The 22,083-nt window shown below is 39.9% G+C and overlaps 2 protein-coding genes across 5 annotated transcripts; both read right to left on the reverse strand.

Annotated features, from left to right (window-relative positions):
• Positions 1 to 688: 688 nt before the first annotated feature.
• LOC110887991 lies at positions 689 to 1,132 on the reverse strand. The gene has a single exon (XM_022135543.1). The coding sequence runs from the start codon at positions 1,130 to 1,132 to the stop codon at positions 689 to 691; it is 444 nt and encodes a 147-aa protein (XP_021991235.1).
• A 13,768-nt stretch (positions 1,133 to 14,900) lies between these two features.
• On the reverse strand, positions 14,901 to 18,870 carry LOC110889939 (G-type lectin S-receptor-like serine/threonine-protein kinase At4g27290). Of its 4 annotated transcripts, none has more exons than XM_022137509.2 (7): positions 17,331 to 18,870; positions 17,090 to 17,227; positions 16,708 to 16,865; positions 16,094 to 16,304; positions 15,774 to 16,011; positions 15,551 to 15,701; positions 14,901 to 15,325 (listed from the first exon to the last, which is right to left on the reverse strand). In XM_022137509.2, exons 1-7 carry the CDS (start codon positions 18,628 to 18,630, stop codon positions 15,026 to 15,028), a joined length of 2,496 nt encoding a protein of 831 aa, XP_021993201.1. In that variant the 5' UTR covers positions 18,631 to 18,870; the 3' UTR covers positions 14,901 to 15,025. The 4 variants fall into 4 exon arrangements, with proteins under 4 accessions (XP_021993201.1, XP_035835572.1, XP_035835573.1 ...); XM_035979679.1 differs by having other exon boundaries at positions 16,708 to 16,913; XM_035979680.1 differs by having other exon boundaries at positions 17,069 to 17,227.
• Positions 18,871 to 22,083: the final 3,213 nt, after the last annotated feature.

The following is a 22,083-nucleotide window of genomic DNA, read 5'->3' on the forward strand; positions in this document are numbered from 1 at the left end:
TGGACTATGTTAAAACACCACATGCGATATATCAAACAACACATGCGAGATGGTAACCCAACAAGTAAAACCAGAAACACTTATCTTCAACCCTCATTACAATCTAATAAAATAAAAAAAACTTCAAATCAAATAAAACCTAGAACTCAACCTAATAAACTATTGACGAATCCTAAATGACGAATCAAGCATTTTCGGAAATCGCGGTTCTGTGAGGAATCAATAAAAAAAACTACAAATCGAATTGATACGAAAGAATAATTAAACGGGACGGTTACGAAACGAACTCCATATCTGCTTATAGTTGACGGAATTCCATGATTTGCTCTCAGATGTTGGAATAGAATGTCTGATATACCCTTATTTACTTAAATTGAATCAGGACACTTGTATGGTTGTGGGTAGCGCGTACATAATGTACGATAAGGAGATTTGTACCGTACTCTTTACCTATATATATATATATACATATATATATATATATATATTACATGCTACAACTGGAATTTAAAATACAATACTAGTTATGCATCAGTAAGTATTGGACTATCTATTTTAGTTGATATATTTTTTTTCAAACTACACACACATGTATATATATATATATTTTATATTATTATTATTATTATTATTATTATTATTATTATTATTATTATTATTATTATTATTATTATTATTATTATTATCACTAGGGGTTCATCCAGTATTGCATATTTCGCTCGTCACACTTCCAAACTAGCCTTTCCCCTATTTGCCTTATTCTTTCCCCTTCATCTACTAACTCCTCACCAAAAGTGCGGAGTTCCTGCACGGTTTCGGTACTCATGGGTGGTGGTGGTGTGGGTATTGGGTCAAGGCATGGTGGTACGGGTTCTCCATATGGGTATGGGTTTTCTAGTATTTCCCGAGCATACTTATCAGCATCCCTATATGGATCTAGAGGGTCAGGGTTGGGGTATGGTGCTATAGGGTTTGGTATGGGCTCCTCTTGTGGGTAGAGTTCTCGATAATCCCTATGTTCATTTTCCCAAAGGTCATAAGCTAGAGGGTTTGGCACTGGGATTCTAGGGATTTTGTTTGGGTCGAAGGCGGGTATGGGAATTTGGTCTCCTGGGTTAGGTTCTATTTCCATGGGTTAGGTTGGGAACAGTGGTAGTGGCTGTGGTGCAATGATTTGGTCTAAGTTAGGGTCTGCGGCAGTGGTAGCTAGTATGTGAAAATTGGCCAATCGCCTATTGATTATGTCTTGAGTCTGGGCATTCATCTCCCTATTTGCTGCTGCTAAAGCCTTTTGTTGTTGTAATTTCCTCATTCGTTTCCTACGCTCATGTGCTCCCCGACTAAATCATCCTCTCTTTTTGGTAGGGAATGGTTCTTCGGACTGTGCCTTAAATATGAAGATCCCCTCTTCTGTATCAGCTGAATACCCCGAAGGAGTAGGCTGGGAGCAAGTTCCTTCGTTTCTAGGAGAACTAGATGATTGACGATAGGCGTCCGATGTACCTTTATCACTCATACTGTAAACTACCAAATTGTCAAATAACACAAAACAATAATATACAGATATGCACTTAACCACGTAGATTATTTCCTAACATAATGGATAAAATTTTGGTGTCAGCAGAACACTTCTGTGGCTGAAATCAGTGGCTGTAGCTTTGATACCATCTTCTTTCGTAACCCCCGACCACTGCCCCGGGAGACAGGCGGCCGCGAGCTACTCAGAGCCGGTGGTATCGGTGTTTATTATTAATTTGGCAGCGGAAATTTTATCAGGACCGTAGTTAGGAAATAGTTTATCAGAGTAAAACACCACATTTTTATAATTAATAAATATATGGGAAATTCCCAAGTTTCCATTACAAACATGTTTATAGTGATAAACCTAAATTTATTGAAATAAAACTTCTTCTTTATTTAGGTAACTTTTATAACCACTTTTCCAAGCCTTCAGTGCTCTCCAGCTGGCTTCTAATTGGCTTTTACATTTGTTACCTGAAACGTATTTAAAAACTTTTTATCAGCAAGAAATACTGGCGAGTGAATCACAGTTTAATCAAAACAGGTTTTATCATTTTACAGCATTAAAGGCAATCCAGCAATTACATTTGTTTACATCTACTTTAATTACCACCCACGGTACTGGCAATCCTGACTTGTGGTAATGTTACTACTCACGGTTTAGTAACAAGTTATGTATACAAAACCCCAACATACCGACGATAATTGTAGAATTACGAATACTCAATCACTGTGAATTATAATTTAAAAGATTTGAAGTTTTGTAAAAACAGTTCACAAAAAGGTTTCACAAAAAGAGGATTACTCACATTGCTAATTTAGGTATTTCCTTGTAACTTCCTTGTTATAATCTATTAATTCAAACAATGCACACGTGTTAGTATAATAACCCAAATTTACATTAGCTATACCCTCCCCCTGAGACAGAACTCCAATGACTTAGTCGGGCAAAACCTAGACATGCGTTACGGAGCTCTAATCAATGGGGCAGAGTAACTAATACGTAACCGGGGGTTATAATACTTACAACAAGGCAGAGCTTTGCTAATTAGGGGGTATTATAAACGAAAATTACTTTTAATATTTAGAATTTGAGAGAGAGGTTGAAATTTTGAACGAGGAATGAATGAAGCCGATCTCCCCTATTTATAGGGCTGTTCAGTTGCTTTCTCACACCCCGCGACGGAAACAAGAGGGGCCATCGCGTCCCGCCAGAGCCTCTGGGGTAGGACCTAGCTTCGCTAACTCAAGGGGTAGCTTCGACATGAGTGGGACACGTGGCGGCTCAGGGTTACGCCTGGTGTCAGGCTGCCGTGGCCTGCGACAGCTCCTACTGTCTTCGTCGCGCCCCGCGAGCAAGCAGGAAAATTTCTTTTATTTGATTTTTGTTAAATTAAAGGTAATTCGGGCCTATTTTTCATATACGAGGTATATTTTTGGACATATAGCGGTGTGTTAAGAATTTTAGGAGAGTTGTTATACAACCAAAATCAGGAGTCATGGATGGATGTCTCAGATGAGTTAATTAGCCGATTTTAAGCGTGTAAGTGCAATGTATAAGTAAAAAGTATGAATAAAAGCATTTATAATACTGATTTTGAATATAAAACAAGTATGAGTTTGCGTATGAATATGTATCAAGTTTGCACATATAATAAGTATCGTAACTTATGTACAACAAATATGTATGAGATATGTATAACACAATGTATAGAAAGATCGAGTTTTATTATGATTCAAGTCTTGGATTACAATGTTTGGAAATGAAAGACGAATAAAAGGGATTACAAGTTTCCATAATTAGAAATACAAACAAACTTTCCAAGTAAGGAATGTTTCAAAAAGCGAGGCATTACAGATTTGTTTGTAAGAAGGATACGTTTTAGGAAGAGAAATGTGTGGAAGAATGAGTTATATAGGTCACAGTTTCCACAGAGGATTCAAATTTGCTTTACCTTCGATCTAGAAATGAACATCGGTCGTTACAAGCTCAAGTAGAAAGCACCTGATGTAATGAGGAAAATTTCATTGATGGAGATGCCTCAAGACTTCTTAGGAAACATGCATTTATGGTGCTACGATTCTGACACGTTTGAAGCGGTGACCATCTTCCGTGATGATACACCTGACTTTCGGATTTATGATAACATGTGGATTGTGAATATGTCAAAGAAAGACATCGCAATGTTGTTCAACAATGAGATATTTTATGAAGATGATGAAATCCAGCAAAGGATGAAATTTCAGAAGGTTGTGCGAATATGCTTCTATTATGGAATTAATTATGGGAGTATTTGGTTGGATGCTCATCAAAGTGTTTTGGAAGAATCAAAGAAATGAAGACCGAAGACTATAAGTTGCATCTAAGGGGAGTTTGTTGATACACTTTTGTCTGTAGCATGTATTTGTTTTATCATGTATCTAATTGGTTTAGTTTAGTTTGACTTTGTGTAAGTTGACTAAGTTATGATATCCTCCTGTCGTTGACATGGATAACAATTTGATATGTATGATTCTCATTTTCTATGGATAACAATAGACAACAAGTCACAGTGAAAGGGAATGACTATCGATTGACTTCAACATGTTATAATATCAATCGACACTGTGACTGTTAATTGATATTTCGATGTTATAACCAAACGACAGTGACACTGTGATTTCTAGTTAGAGATTGTCGATTGTTAATAATGACTATCGATTGAAGACCTGTAGGTATGTGTTCTAAATACCTGCAGTGTCATTTGTAATAGTTAGTAGTGAACGCAAAACCGAGTGGGAGAGCATCTCTTGTAAACTTTGTGTCAAAACTCTGTTCAAATCAATACAACATGAATCTTTAAGTATATTCTTCTGTATTAATTGTGTTTATGCTCGGTTTGGTGTGTTAACTTGGATTCTGCACTAGTTAATACATTTCCAACAAGAAATACATTGTGTTCAAGATCATTTCTAGACCTACAAAGATTAGTAACTTATCAATGATACATGTTTATTTACTCTGACAATCCGAACTTTCAAGGTAACGTTCCATCTTTTAATTCTTACTTCTTGTTATTTTCCCCGATTATGATTAATACGTTCCGTCCGTATAACCTTGTTAAACTAAACGATGCAATAACTTATCTAGTAAAGTTTCGACATTTGGGCCGCATCTTCACCTTTTAAGGATCCGTCAATGTATCAGCTCTCAACATGGGCCACCGAGCCCAATGAACATTTAGTTTGATTTCGGCCCAACACCTTTTATATTATCCTTTGATCTCGGCCCACCTAACTATTTGACATCGGCCCACCTAACTATTTGACATCGGCCCACCATGTATTGTGTTTTATTTTTGAGTGATACATATCGGCCCACCATGTTAGATAACCAAACCAGATAAAGCCTAAACCGCCCTAAACCTTCATGTTGTATATGTACGTAATAGGGATAATTGATTTGATAAAACTCAAAAACTAAACCCTATTCCTCAACCATACGTGCGGCAACTGGAGACCCCCCTATTCGTAGTATCATCTTGATCAATCAAGGCTTCCAGTTAGTGAGTTCAGTTCATATTTTAAATACCTGATTGTGATACGTACGGCTTAGGCTTGGAAGATTCATGCATGTGTGAACGACTTGTTGATAATTATGTTTGTTTATGATCGCTTGTGACTTGATACGAGTTAACTGAATTAATCAAACTAGTGTGTTAATCGAACTTGTTTATGATGTTGTTACTGGTTAGATGTGTTGATTCTTGTTTAATGATCCTGCGGATGTGATTACGGATGGACGTTTATACGGTTTTCTGTTGTATGAAATCTTATAAACCTTAATCCTCCATATGAATTATATGCCATAAGATTTTGGGGAGTAGATGCTGGCCGGTTAATGCTTGAAAACATATAATTACATATGGGTGGGTTGGTTGTTCAAAGCAGGTGCATGGACCATGATGAATGACATGGTTAATGGATTTATCTTAGTTATTTGATAAATTAGAAAGTTAAAATACTCATGAAGATCAACAACCTGTGTACGAATTGATATGTGATTGTGACCGAATTATTGGTTTTACGTGTAATCAGTCTTGTAGGATGAATGTGCATATTGATTAATAGTTGAATTGATTTTAGAAGTGCCATGTTATGTAATGTAAACGAATTTGATTGAGTCCTTAAGTCAAAGCGTAATGGCGAATAAAGGGTTGTATTTAGGATGAGAGGTTAGTGGGTTGGGTGGAAAAAAGGATTACTAGTTGGGCCTGATGGACTTATGCTGGGTAATACGAATTGAATAAACACATATGGGCCGAGAACTAGTGTGTAGCCTGTTTATATTAGTTTGGAGTAACATATGAATTGCACCTTTTTGTTATTTCGACTGGGCTGGGCTTATGTTATCAGGCCCAACATCTGCAGGGCCGCACATGATGTGATTTGGGTCGGACCTTGAATGTTTGGCTTTGTTAGATATCGTGATACGCACATGTTGAAACTTTGGGTCATACACTTGCTAGTCGATTTTGGTAGGAATGTAAATGGTGTGTATGCGTGATTACATGTTGAGCATCGTTCGATACTTTAAATGGACGAATAGGCTGTCATGAGTTGTAGTGCATATGTGTGTTACATGAGCAATGATCATACTTGATGTGAACCTCGAATACGTGAATTAGCTGTACATGAAAGGTGTGGTGCATATGCATGTAAAACTGACTGTAACCGGTAATCCTTTTTTAGGACGTGTTCGGTCGACTGAATAACAAATAACAAATTCTACTGAGCAAACCGAAGGTGAGTTCATCTATTGAGCATGCGTCCCGGTGGTTGGGACAGTCTTTGGGTATCCCAGGGAGGGATAAGTCTTTTGGGTAAAACTGGGATGTTGGATAATAATCTCACCCTATCATTCTTAAGTCCCATCTTTTGTTACCGGGGAGGTAACGGGGTATTAGTTGGTAGCGCTACTTAGCTTTGGCACCCTCACCCCGTTCTTGAGAGAGGGCGGGTGTGAACTAATGACCCAGTCGGGCCCAGTGCTTTGATAGGAGCACTGGGGAACGGGCAAAACGTACATCAGGAGCCGTCTTGTTCAGTATCGAGATATTATCAACATTGCTTTCATATTTGTTAAACAAATCGGACTAAATACTTGGTAACTAACGTTTTATTAAAACTGTGAACTCGCCAGCTTTGTCTGATACACTTGTTGCATGCTCGCAGGTCGTTAGGTTTTCTGGGTTGAGGAACTTGCTATCTGAGGAAGCTGGAGTGGTCATGGGTCGACTGAAGAGATTCATGAGATGTTCTTGATTTTACAACTTGGCTTATTGATACTGTTTGACTTTAGTTTTCCTATTTTGCTTCCGCTGAACTTATTGGAATTTACTAAAATTATAATTCATTCTTTAATAATTGGTATTTATTTACAAATTTATCATGAGTTCAATATGATTGGTGGCTCGTTATTGGTTTGTCACACGCCTAGCAGGGACACTCCCTAAGTGGTATTATTGGGGGTGTGGCAGTTTTGTATGAGAGCCACTGGTTATAGTGAACTTGGTTTTAAAACGATTTTATAAAACCAGACTATAACCGAACAGATCCGAAATCGACCATGACACTCAACTCCAGACTGCAAGGTTCGTTTCTCGTTTACTATTGCATAGTATATCTAGTGTTTGTTTATGAATAACATCACACGTGAATGCACACTTAGCATCGCAGTATGAACTTCTTTGTTACCAACCCACGTTACGTGTTTTAATAAGTGCAACTTATCTTGAACTTTTGTGATCTATATTGTGGTGTAACCTGCTTTATTGCTTGAATTCGGGAAACCTTTCTAACACGAATTGAGTGGAGCCGAGATGAACATGCAAATTGGATTATTATTGTGGGGGCACACATAATAATAATGTGGGGTGCATGTGAGTCCCAGTGAAACTTGACAAGTGTGAAAAAGGATTCCGCTCTGCTAATTGATGCTATTATAGAACTCGATAGTCTATGGGAGGTTGTAGTAATGCTTGACTCCCTACTTGAACTTGCTTTTTGAAATCCTTCCTTTTCTTGTATAGAATCATGAGTGGACGTAATGGTGGACGTGGTGGAGGCCGCGGTGGTGGACGTGGCCATATTGCTATGACTCAAGCTGAGTTAACTGATCTCATCAACACTCGCGTGGCTGAAGCCTTAGTGGCTTATCAGGCTGGTACGATGTGTACCAAATACTCTCTATCCTTGTGTCGCATGCCCGAGTCTTACTTGTTTGTTTTATGTTCTTTCATCAATAGGTCAACAGGTGCAACAGAATTTGCACCATCCGCCTGTTTGCACGTTCAAAACCTTCATGGATTGTAAGCCGCAGACCTTTAGTGGGATTGAAGGGGCTGTAGGACTCTTGCGTTGGTTCGAGAAGGCGGAGTCTGTATTCGCGATGTGTAACTGTCCTGTTGAGGACAGAGTGAAGTATGCTACGGGCACACTCGAGGATGGTGCCCTGACATGGTAGAATCCCCAGGTTCTACTGTTGGGCATCGAGGCGGCAAACGCCACTACGTGGGATGACTTTAAGGAGTTGATGAGGGAGGAATACTGTCCTCGTGATGAGATACAGAAACTAGAGGACGGGTATTATGATCTGAAAATGGTGGGATCTGAGATTGAAGCACACGTGAAGCGGTCGTATGAGTTGGCTGACTTGTGTCCGAATTTGTCCCGACCTATGTCTCGAAGAATTGAGTTGTTCATCAAGGGATTACCTCCACGAGTGAAGGGTTTGGTTACTGCAGAAAACCTCAATAACTTAACTCAGATTGTCCGTTTGGCTCACAAGATCGTTGATCAGGAGGTGGAGAGTAATTCGCTGCCACCACGTGTTTCTGCTACTACTACTGCCGCTACTACAGCTACTACTCCTGCCACTGACAGCAAGCGTAAGTGGAGCAATGTGGACAAGGTGCCCAATTTAGTGCAGTCACAAAAAAGACCGGATACTGGCAGCAATCGTGGTTTCAGCCAGTCTTCTTCGGTGAATCAGAATCAGAGTAACAGTTCAGGTCAGGGTTCTTATGCGGGTAAATTACCAAAGTGCAACAAGTGCAACTATCACCATCGGGGGCAGTGTACTCGTACATGTCATAGGTGCAACAAAGCGAGGCATACGGCCAAGGATTGTAGGGTTTCACTTCCGAGACAGCAGTAGCAGCAGCAACAGCCACAACAACATTTCAGTGTGCTGACGAGGGTCATTTCAGGCGGGATTGCCCTCAGTTGAATCAGAATGCGGGTAATACAACAGCAATGGGAATAGCAACAACGCTGGGAACAACGGGGAAATAGTACGCGTGGGCGCGTGTTCACTATTGGAGCTGGGGAGGCTCGGAATGATGGCAACGTAGTGACTGATACGTTTTCAGTAAATGGTATACTTGCTTCTATTTTATTCGACTCTGGTGCCGATTGGAGTTATGTATCTTTGGGGTTCAGTTGTCAGTTAGGATTGAGTCCTACACCACTTGTAACTAAACACATAGTAGAGATAGCTGATGGTAAAACAATTGAAGCTTCACACGTTCTGGTTGGGTGCAAACTCGACCTCCTGGGTCAGGTGTTTGACATTGACCTACTCCCTGTTACTCTTGGAAGTTTTGATGTGGTTATTGACATGGACTGGTTGTCCAAACATCAGGCGGAAATCCTCTGCAAGGAGAAAATCGTGCGTGTTCCTCTCCCTAGCGGAGAATCTTTATCGGTTCAGGGTCATCATAGCGGTGCCGCGGTTAGCATTATTTCAGCAATGAAGGCTCAGAAGTGTTTGCGTAAGGGCAATCCTGCTATCTTAGCTCTTGTTACTGACTCACAATCTGATGAGAGGAAGATCGAGGATCTTCCAGTAGTTTGTGAGTTTCCTGATGTGTTTCCTGAAGAACTCCCTGGTTTACCCCCACATCGTCAGGTGGAATTTCAGATCAACCTCATGCCAGGAGCAGCCCCGATTGCTCGTGCCCCTTACCGTCTTGCGCCGGAAGAGTTACAGGAGTTGTCGAATCAACTCCAAGAGCTGTTGGATAGGGGTTTTATTCGACCCAGCTCTTCGCCTTGGGGAGCCCCGGTATTGTTCGTGAAGAAGAAGGATGGGTCCTTTCGGATGTGCATATATTATCGTGAGCTCAACAAAGTGACGGTCAAGAACTGTTATCCCTTACCCCGTATCGACGACCTGTTTGACCAGCTGCAAGGGTTAAGTTTTTGTTCCAAGATCGACTAGAGGTCGGGTTATCATCAGGTACGAGTTAGAGAGGAGGATGTTCCCAGAATGGCTTTTCGGAGACGGTATGGTCACTACGAGTTTTTGGTTATGCCGTTTGGGATGACTAACGCGCCGGCAGTCTTCATGGATCTCATGAACCGCGTGTGCAAACCGTATCTCGACGACTTTGTTATCGTTTTAATCGATGACATCTTGATCTACTCCAAAAGCAAGAAAGACCACGAGCGACATCTACATCTTATCTTGGAGCTCCTGAGGAAGGAGCAGCTCTACGCAAAATTTCCTAAGTGTGATTTCTGGATTCGGGAAATACACTTTCTTGGGCATATTGTTAACGAGATGGGTATACATGTGGATCCTACTAAGATCGATGCTATTAGGAATTGGGCGGCACCAAAGAATCCTTCAGAAGTGCGACAATTTCTTGGTCTTGCAGGGTACTGTCGTCGGTTTATTCAGGATTTCTCAAAAATCGCTCAACTTCTCACCTCCTTGACACAGAAGAACGTTGTTTACTCTTGGGGAACAAAGTAGGAGGATGCTTTCCAGCTCTTTAAGCAGAAACTATGCAGCGCACCGATCCTGTCTTTACTAGAGGGTACCGAAGATTTTGTGGTTTATTGTGATGCTTCTATTTAGGGCCTCGGTTGCGTGTTGATGCAGCGCGACAAGGTGATAGCATATGCTTCTCGGCAGTTGAAGGTACACGAGAAAAATTATACGACTCATGACTTGGAGTTAGGAGCTGTGGTTTTAGCGTTGAAGATATGGAGGCATTATCTGTACGATACCAAATGCACCATCTACACCGATCACAGAAGCCTTCAGCATATCTTTGACCATAAAGAATTGAATATGCGGCAACGGCGTTGGATAGAGCTTTTGAACGATTATGAGTGTGCTAGCAAGTATCATCCGGGTAAAGCTAATGTAGTAGCTGATGCACTTAGCCGAAAGGAGACGAAGCCTAAACGGGTTCGCGCATTGCAACTCACTATTCATTCGAACCTTCCTGATAAGATTCGTACGGCTCAGACTGAGGCATTAAAGGAAGGAAACATTGAAGCTGAGGGTTTGCGAGGTATGGAAAAGCAGCTCGAGCAGAGATCTGATGGCATTTATTATATTATGGAAAGAGTATGGATTCCTCTGCTTGGTGATCTCAGAGAACTTGTGATGGATGAAGCGCACAAGTCACGAATCCGGGATCAGATAAGATGTATCAGGATCTTAAAGTTTTGTATTGGTGGCCGAATATGAAAGTTATCATCGCCACAAACCTGAGTAAATGCTTGACTTGTGCTAAAGTCAAAGTAGAGCATCAGAACCCCTCGGGTCTACTTCAGCAGCCAGAGATACCCACGTGGAAGTGGGAGCAGATTGCCATGGATTTCGTTACAGGGTTACCAAGGACTCAGGCTGGAAACGATACTATCTGGGTGATTGTCAACCGTCTCACGAAGTCAGCGCATTTTATGGCAATCAAGGAAACAGATAAGTTTTCACAGCTTGCAGCAGTTTATCTTAAGGAGGTGGTTTCTAGGCACGGGGTGCCAACTTCTATCATCTCAGATCGAGATCCGCGTTTCACTTCTGAATTATGGTAGTCAATGCATAAATCGTTCGGTTCACAACTCGATATGATTACTGCTTATCACCCACAAACGGATGGTCAAAGTGAGCGCACTATTCAGACGCTTGAAGATATGCTGCGGGCATGTGTAATTGATTTTGGGAAAGGATGGGAGAAACACTTGCCGTTGATAGAGTTCTCCTACAACAACAGCTACCACACTAGTATTCAGGCAGCTCCGTTCGAGGCATTGTACGGGCGGAAATGCCGTTCTCCTCTCTGTTGGGCTGAAGTGGGTGACAGTCAGATCACAGGTCCTGAGCTTGTACTTGAAACTTCAGAAATGATTGTTCAGACCAGAAACCGTATGGCAGCAGCGCGTGATCGTCAGAAAAGCTACGCCGACAAGCGTAGAAAACCCTTGGAATTCAAGGTTATGATCGTGTTATGTTGAAAGTTTCGCCGTGGAAGGGTGTCGTACACTTCGGGAAGCGTGGCAAGCTCAATCCGTGTTATGTTGGGCCGTTTAGGATTTTGGAGCGTATCGGTAAAGTCGCTTACAAGCTTGAATTACCTACTGAGTTGGGTAATGTTCACGATGTTTCCCACGTTTCTCAGTTAAAAAGGTGTTTGTCTGACGAAACACTGATTGTGCCGTTTCAAGAATTAAAGATCGACGACAAGTTACAGTTTGTCGAAGAGCCTATTGAGATCATGGATCGGGAGGTCAAGGTGCGTAAGCATAGTCACATCCCGATTGTTAGAGTTCGTTGGAACTCAAGACGTGGACCGGAGTTCACGTGGGAGCGCGAGGATCAGATGAAGCTTAAATATCCTCAACTTTTCCCTAAAGACAAGTCTAAGTCTGGTAAAGCTGGTGAATTTCGGGACAAAATTCTTCTTCAAGTTGGGGATGATGTAGCACCTGAGGAAAATCCACAACAATCTTGATTTCTCATTTCACTCTTTCGTGCTCACTTGTCAAATTTCGGGACGAAATTTCTTTCAAGTTGGGGATGATGTGACAATCCGAACTTTCAAGGTAACGTTCCATCTTTTAATTCTTACTTCTTGTTATTTTCCCCGATTATGATTAATACGTTCCGTCCGTATAACCTTGTTAAACTAAACGATGCAATAACTTATCTAGTAAAGTTTCGACATTTAGGCCGCATCTTCACCTGTTAACGATCCGTCAATGTATCAGCTCTCAACATGGGCCACCGAGCCCAATGAACATTTAGATTGATTTCGTCCCAACACCTTTTATATTATCCTTTGATCTCGGCCCACCTAACTATTTGACATCGGCCCACCATGTATTGTGTTTTATTTTTGAGTGATACATATCGGCCCACCATGTTAGATAACCAAACCGGTTAAAGCCCAAACCGCCCTAAACCTTCATGTTGTATATGTACGTAATAGGGATAATTGATTTGATAAAACTCAAAAACTAAACCCTATTCCTCAACCATAGATGCGGCAACTGGAGACCCCCCCATTCGCAGTATCATCTTGATCAATAAAGGCTTCCGGTTAGTGAGTTCAGTTCATATTTTAAATAGCTGATTGTGATACGTACGACTTAGGCTTGGAAGATTAATGCATGTGTGATCGACTTGTTGATAATTATGTTTGTTTATGATCGCTTGTGACTTGATACGAGTTAACTGAGTTAATCAAACTAATGTGTTAATCGAACTTGTTTATGATGTTGTTACTGGTTATATGTGTTGATTCTTGTTTAATGATCCTGCGGATGTGATTACGGATGCACGTTAATACGGTTTTCTGTTGTATGAAATCTTATAAACCTTAATCCTCCGTATGAATTATATGCCATAAGATTTTGGGGAGTAGATGCTGGCCGGTTAATGCTTGAAAACATATAATTACATATGGGTGGGTTGGTTGTTCGAAGTAGGTGCATGGACCATGATGAATGACATGGTTAATGGATTTATCTTAGTTATTTGATAAATTAGAAAGTTAAAATACTCATGAAGATCAACAACCTGTGTACGAATTAATATGAGATTGTGACCGAATTATTGGTTTTACGTGTAATCAGATCTGTAGGATGAATGTGCATATTGATTGATGGTTGAATTGATTTTAGAAGTGCCATGTTATGTAATGTAAATGAATTTAATTGAGTGCTTAAGTCAAAACGTAATGGCGAATAAAGGGTTGTATTTAGGATGAGAGGTTAGCGGGTTGGGTGGACAAAAGGATTACTAGTTGGGCCTGATGGACTTATGTTGGGAAATACGAATTGAATAAACACATATGGGCCGAGAACTATTGTGTAGCCTGTTTATCTTAGTTTGGAGTAACATATGAATTGCACCTTTTTGTTATTTTGATTGGGCTGGGCTTATGTTATCAGGCCCAACATCTGCAGGGCCGCACATGATGTGATTTGGGTCGGACCTTGAATGTTTGGCTTTGTTAGATATCGTGATACGCACATGTTGAAACTTTGGGTCATACACTTGCTAGTCGATTTTGGTAGGAATGTAAATGGTGTGTATGCGTGATTACATGTTGAGCATCCTTCGATACTTTAAATGGATGAATAGGCTGTCATGAGTTGTAGTGCATAGGTGTGTTACATTAGCAATGATCATACTTGATGTGAACCTCGAATACGTGAATTAGCTGTACGTGAAAGGTGTGGTGCATATGCATGTAAAACTGACTGTACCCGGTAATCCTTTTTAGGACGTGTTCGGTCGACTGAATAACAAATAACAAATTCTACCGAGCAAACCGAAGGTGAGTTCATCTTTTGAGCATGTGTCCCAGTGGTTGGGACAGTCTTTGGGTATCCCGGGGAGGGATAAGTCTTTTGGGTAAAACTGGGATGTTGGATAATAATCTCACCCTATCATTCTTAAGCCCCATCTTTTGTTACCGGGGAGGTAACAGGGTATTAGTTGGTAGCGCTACTTAGGTTTGGCAGCCTCACCCTGTTCCTGAGAGAGGGCGGGTGTGAACTAATGACCTAGTCGGGCCCAGTGCTTTGATAGGAGCACTGGGGAACGGGAAAAACGTACATCAGGAGCCGTCTTGTTCAGTATCGAAATATTATCAACATTGCTTTCGTATTTGTTAAACAACCTGGACTAAATACTTGGTAACTAACGTTTAATTAAAACTATGAACTCGCCAGCTTTGTCTGATACACTTGTTGCATGCTCGCAGGTCGTTAGGTATTCTGGGTTGAGGAACTTGCTGTCTGAGAAAGCTGGAGTGGTCATGGGTCGACTGAAGAGATTCATGAGATGTTCTTGATATTACAACTTGGCTTATTGATACTGTTTGACTTTAGTTTTCCTATTTTGCTTCCGTTTAACTTATTGGAATTTACTAAACTTATAATTGGTATAATTCTTTAATAATTGGTATTTATTTACAAATTTATCATGAGTTCAATATGATTGGTGGCTCGTTATTGGTTTGTCACACGCCTAGCAGGGACACTCCCTAGGTGGTAATTTTGGGGTGTGACATTTACATCCTTGGTCTAGCAAGTTGCAAGATAGAAAAAAGTTTTTAACATTTTCTTACACAATACTAAGTTATGATGATGCATACATACGAAATGATTAATAAGCTTATAGCTAGAAGTTGTTTTTCTTAATACATGCAACTTCATTTTATCTACCATTTAGCGTTGTAACGCTTAGTTCGTTTGTAGAACTTGCTTCATATGAACCCTCATAAAATCTTTGCGTGGATTCTCCAACGTAAAATCCAGGTTCTTTAGGAGAAGGCAATGGACCTTCACCCCCCAACATGTGGATTACAGAAGTCATGGTGGGTCTATCTTCTGGGTGACGTTGAACACACAACAAACCGACATGGATTGATCGTAGTACCTGAGGCGCATCAATTGATTCACCTAGACACTTAGCAACTAATTCCAAGGATGTGCCTTCCTTATGGAGTCCCCATGCCTGTCAAGGTTAGTGAACAAGAGTCATATGTTCCGTTGTTTCCAAAAGGTTTGCATTGCAGAAGTTTTTATTATGGGTTATCTTCAAAGGTTTGTGATAAATTTCTCTAATTTATTTAGTTTTTATTGGTGAAACCAAGACAATTATACTATAAAATAAAATAAAACAAGTAGTTTTATCCTATTAAATAGGTATCCATTTCAAAATTGAAAAGCCAAAACTTACATGTCCAATAAGGTTATTGCCATGTTCTTTGTGGGTGAATCCTCTGTTTTTCTCCCCGCATACAATTTCCAGCACTAGTACGCCAAAGCTATATACATCTGTTTTTATTGAAAAGGTACCATCGCCAGCATACTCTGGTGCCATGTAGCCACTGTGAGGACTCCGGTTAATACAACTGATTTTCCAAATAAATTAAAAGGAGGTTAGGATAGATGAATCTCACTATGTTCCAACCACTCTGTTTGTGTTTGCCTCTATCTGATTTCCTCCAAAACTTCTAGCCATGCCAAAATCTGATATCTTCGGGTTCATATCTGTGTCAAGCAAAATATTGCTAACTTTGAGATCTCTATGTATGATTCTGAGGCGAGAATCTTGGTGAAGATAAAGAAGTCCACGAGCAATTCCAATGATAACGCGGTAACGTGCAGGCCAGTCAAGGAGTTTGCTTTGAGTTCTATCTGTGATCAGGTTTAACATTTGTTTATGCCTTTGTCAATTTTATACTTTTCTAAGTTTTTTTATTTGTATTATTCCATTTACCGAATATGAAGGAATCGAGGCCTTTGTTTGGCATGTATTCATAAATCAACATCTTTTCGGCTCTCTCGATGCAGCAACCCAAGAGTTTAACAAGATTGCGATGTTGTAGTTTAGATATCGAGATGACTTCATTCTTGAACTCGTGAAGTCCTTGAGTGGATGTTTGTGCTAGCCGCTTCACTGCTATTTCCTGTCCATCTTCAAGAACACCCTGAAACATAACTTATTAAGGTAAGTATCACACGAAAACCCTGTGTATATCTTCAAAGAATAAACACTTTTGGTCTATCATTCACCCTCTTTTATTCTTATTGTAGGGAAAATCACAAAACCCACTTCAATCACAAATCACATAAAAAAACATGAACACGACTTGGGATTATGAATTGAACAAGAAACTTATTTATGTGATTAAATCAACCAGTGTGATTGATCTAGTCCGCGACCACTATGTAGTGGCAGTGTTGGATTATCATTATCCTGTGATTTGCTCTCAAGGAAACAAATGTGTTCAGTATCCGACTTCATGCATATTAACTTATGCTACGAATTATCGTATAATAACACATGAACACCATATATGCTACATAAAAGGGCATGATGTCATAGAATACCTTGTATACGGGTCCAAAACCCCCCTCTCCAAGTTTATTGTCCACTGAAAAGTTGTTTGTAGCTGTAACTAATGTAGACAAGCCCAATAGTGGAAGCTCTAGATCTTCATCATCGCTTTTATTTTCAGGATCATGTTCCCGTTCGTGTTCGGGTGTCCCTGTGAATTGGGACGGACCACGTTGGGTTCGTTGATTAGAAACATTTCCTACCAAACATCAAAATTGTTTGTAATAAAATAGTGCCACAAAAAAGTTTGTTTAGAGATGTTAATTTTTTTAGTAAAATGTTTTTAACTGGTACTATATGATTCAAGATATGTCTTGACTTTTTAGCATAAATAAAATATAACGTGAGCCGAACCATTCATAAGTAAAGATAGACCTTGGTGCTGTTGCTTCTTCATATAAGAACGGTAAAATAAGCATAATGAAACTAGTATGGCCAAAGCTACAAATGATACGGGGACAATAACTCGTATTCTTCTCCCTGCATTTGAGCTTCTTCTGTTTTTGATTGAATCTGTGTGAAACCATAATCTCTTAATTATATTGACATATAGACAAATTAGATATAATGAAGTTAGTAATGAAAATATATCAAATTACAAATGTTTTCAAATTACCTATCTCAGAAGCAGACACTCGTATATACAGGGTGTCCCCTTCCTCAGCAAATCTTTTGATATCATTTAGGGCACCAAACCATAGCAAGCAACCACTCCCAGTCCCTGAGATATTCAAAGTTGTGTAAGCAGTGCACGAACAATTGCTTTTACACATCTTCTCACATTCTAAAAGGGTCATGTTCTGGTTATACCATGACCCCCGAGTGTCTGGTAACTTCAGATTTGAATATATGTTGAATCCTTCCCCAGGGTTACAATCCAAAGGAATAGTATGTCGACACCCTTGTGACCAATCTGTATCCCTCCACTGATCAGGAGATACGGGTTCGAAACCCTTCAAACACGAACAAACTGGGGAGTTATCGATGTTGCAGCTCCCGAATGGCCCACACACCGCGTACTGATCACAGTCATCTCTTTGTGGGGAGTTATAAAGGCTCCATTCTTGTTTGTTATCAATCCATAACAAGCGCTCTAAACGACCACTTGGTACTAACACCAGCCTCGTCAAAACTGAAGTATCTATAAGATTGTATTGGTAGTAAATTTCTCTCTGGTTTACAACAAAGGTGAAGTTGTAATAAGGGTTGGGTTTCAAATAAGAAATTCCAGTAAACCTGAGTCCATCCCATGGACCTCCCCTGACCTTTATTACCCCGCCTTCCGTTAGGATCAGCTGAGGGTAGCCTCTTGTATCAATTTTATAAGTAAACTCACCCGAAGCAGGATTAGTATCAGATTTCCATGATGTGAAGTTTCTGTCAATCCCCTTAACCAAATTCCAGCCGAACTTCATTCCAGGAAGCAAAGTGTCTGTCATAAAGTCGAAACTTTGCCATATGGGATCTTCTTGATTGATGCCCTCACCTTCATTGTAAATTATAAAGTTTCCTGTATCTAGAAGCTGACCAATAGGATTTTTCACTGATGTCGTTGATGAGTTTGCTGACGAACATACTATGTATCCCTTGGTAACATCCCGGATAATTAAAACTCCCTGAAGGGTGAGAGTTAGCTCGCCAGAGGTATGTTTGAGTGGTGTGTTCCGGTTGGCAACCCATACAACGGTTCGATTCGGTATTTTCTTGTACCAAATTCCGACATAAAAGTTCATGGACTTACCGGCGCGAAAGAAACCAAGTTCAAAGGTTTCTTGTGGCGAAACTATGGTTTCATTGTATCTGATGGTTTGGTTTGTAGACACGGTGTCTGAAGCAAAGGTACAAGTTATTGACGCATTAAATACAACAAGGAAAGTGAAGATCAACTTGGTCTTGAGTACTCTTCGTTGCTCCATTAGGTTGGAGGGAGTTGAGTAGATAGTGGGTTAGTGGCGGGATGCTAGCAGGTGAGTTGGAAGATGGTGTGAGGGGCAGCAGAATGGTTAAAGAAGGAAGAAGAGAAACTGGAGGGGAAAGCGAGTGGAACGTCACCCCACCTTCTCTTCGGTATGGTGCAGGATTAGTCTCCTTGCATGACAATTCTTTTTCCACTCCCACCACCCTTAACGTATAACATTTACAATTTGAAGAACAGAATTTGGTTAATTCATAAAAATAAAAAAATAAGTCCATTTTAGATGGGCCAAGAAATTAAATATCTATTTTTTGTGGGTTTGATTCGTGGATAGTGATCCTATGGACTTAGTTATGGAGTATCATTTACGGCTATATATTCTTTAATTATTGTTTTTATTAGTTGAAATTTTTGGATCAAAACAAATACATGTCTTTTCTTTCTTATTCAATACAAGCTACTCGCTTATAATGAAATTTTTGTGTCTATATACGAAATTATTGTTTTTCTTGTACATTTGCACTTAATTTACAAGTTCTGAAGTATAAAAGAATGAAAACTACTTGTCTGTGTTATGCTAGGTGATTGTTCAAGTTTATCGGATCATCAGAGCATTCACATCCAAATAACTAAATTATGTGTGTGGTGTTTTTAAAATATAAAGAGTATAAAAAGTGGTTGTGAGTGTAGGAGAGAGAAAATTTTACTGTTCATCTGTATATTTGGGGGGCACTGTTCACCCCCTATAATTTTTTAATATATTTTGAAAGTGCTTGTGAGTGGAGGAGAGAGAAAATATAATGATAAAGGTATATAAAATATTATTTAATTGAAAAGGAGAGAGAGAATGTAGTGTTTTTTAATGTAATTTAGACTGAATATATGATGTATTGAATGTGAATGCTCTCATGTACAATTTTACTATATAACCTCTATAATGATAAAGAAAAAACAAAATAATATTTAATGTTGGCGGATCACAAGTCGGTGATGGCGAAAGGATGACAAAGGAATTCAAGTCACAAGTCGGTAAACTTGAGGGATCAATGTTGACAAGCTGGTCATAATTAGTTAAGTTTCCTAATTACATTATAATTATATTTGGTAAATGTCTTGGTCACCAAGTTAGGGTTATTTGTTAATATCTTGGTCACCAAGTTAGGGTAAGCCTATATAAACCAAGATAGGGTTAGGCATTATTAAGTTAAGAGAAGATAAGAGACAAGACAAAAGAGAAACCGAGTTATGGTTTAAGAGTCTGTAATCAGTTTTATTTTCTGATTAATAAGATTGAGAGTTATTCGATCTAAAATCTTTTCTTCAACTTTTTCTTTTCGGTTTGTTTATCGACTGAGACTTGAATTGGTATCAGAGCCAAGTTTAATCGTCGATATCAAACGGGTACTCAGGTTCTTAATCGGCGGCTAAGAAGTCTAACGGGTCGGCGATCTAGAAGGTCGGGATTAGTAGTATTGGTTCATCGGAGCAGCGACGTGGTACCATTACGGCGGCAGACAACGGGTAGGTTGTTCGTGCGAAGGCAATCGAACCAGGTCAGTCGGACTTTTGTTCCAGAAGTAGTGGTCGTTTGACTTATTTGTTAGGTAACGTGGTTTTCACAAGTAAAGAAAAACTATAAAAGGGTTAGTTGACTTCTATTGAGCTTTTACGAGATTCAAAAGAAAAGAAAAAAGAACAAAGTTGGGGTTTTTTTTTGAGAAAAATGCCCGGATAGTCCCTGTGGTTTCCCATTTTTTCACCTATAGTCTCCAACTTTCTAAAATTATCTGAATAGTCCCCAACTTTTCATTTTTTGTTCCCGGATAGTCCCTTGGTCTAACTTCAATTTGTTTTCTCTGTTAAATGGGTGTGAAATGACCAATTTACCCTTTCCTTTAAAAGGCCAAACCACAGGGACTAGATCATAAACATTATCATCTTTCACCAATCATCTTTCACCATTAAAACCCTTCACCATCGGTCCCTTTCTCCATCTCCTACCTCCTCCACACCCTCCCTCTACCCTCCGGTGACCTCTCCCCAACCTCCACCCTTTATGCCCGATGACCTCCCCCCAACCTTCATCCTTTCCGACCACACGCCACCACACCCATCCACCTTTCCGGTCACTCCGTCATCATCCAAACTCGCCACCCCGTCCAAACCCATAACCACCTCCACCATCGCATGTCACCTCCGCCGTTATTATCATGTCGACCAGAAATTGTAGCTACTAAAAACCTTAAAAACGATCTCAATCACCATCACCGTAAGTTTTTCTGGTTCGCATCAATCGACTTCAACATTTTTTTTGTTTTAACGATATTAAGGAAGCAGGCAACAAGTTTCAACTTGCAGAGACTAAGAGTCTTACTTTACATGACCTACTAGCCTTTACTTTGAGAATGAAAATATAATTATATCTTTAATTAATTAAAGCTACATGCTTACCTCATGTGGGTTGTGAGTCGTTTGAATTGACGGCAGTGAAGGAGACACAAATTAAATAGCTTTGATCTGAAAGACATGAACTGAATAAATGTCGATCTTTTGTGAGTTGTTTGAATTGATGGCAGTGAAGGAGATTACGACGACAGTGAAGTAGATCTGTATCGGAATGAATGCGTCTCCGACAGTGAACCTTCGGATGAAAGCTCAATCACTTGCCGGATTACCAGATATATTCAGTCGGTAACTGACGTTGACGGAAACGAAAAGATCCAGTAACCAATCGATGTCGATTCGGTCATTCGGATCTTGTCAGGAAGGATGGTGTCGGATTCAATCAGTTGTAAGCGGGAGTTGAGGTGTGTGGGGGCAGAGATGGTGTTTCCGGCTACAGTGGTTCCTCGGTGCATCGATGGGGATTATTGGTTACCAGTGGTCTGGTCTGGTGACTGGTTACAACTTCCAAATGGACGAAGTGTAAGTGGTGATGGGAGTTGCAGAGTATGTGAGAAGAAGGATGGGAGTTGCAGAGTATGTGTGAGAGAGAGAAGATGCCCGGATAGTCTCTGTGGTTTGGCCTTTTAAAGGAAAGGGTAAATTGGTCATTTCACACCCATTTAACAGAGAAAACAAACTGAAGTTAGACCCAGGGACTATCCGGGAACAAAAAATGAAAAGTTGGGGATTATTCAGGTAATTTTAGAAAGTTGGGGACTATAGATGAAAAAATGCGAAACCACAGGGACTATCCGGGCATTTCTCTCTCTCTTTTTTTTTTTTTTTTTTTTTTTTTGCATAAACAAAGGTTGTTTGACTTTTAGGATTCGAGAGTTTATCTTGATTGGACAAGCAAATTTGTTTTGTTTTTCCTATTGATATAGAATCGACAATAAAAAAAAAAAAAGTTAGTATTTTCTTTGGTTAAACAGTTTGACAAGTCTTGGTGGGTTGGACAAGCGGGTTCAATTTAGTGATTTTTTTTTGTCCGGGTTTTTCGAGAGGTATT

The sequence above is a fragment of the Helianthus annuus genome, chromosome 11 (assembly GCF_002127325.2).
Source record: "Helianthus annuus cultivar XRQ/B chromosome 11, HanXRQr2.0-SUNRISE, whole genome shotgun sequence".
Taxonomy (NCBI): Eukaryota; Viridiplantae; Streptophyta; class Magnoliopsida; order Asterales; family Asteraceae; genus Helianthus; species Helianthus annuus.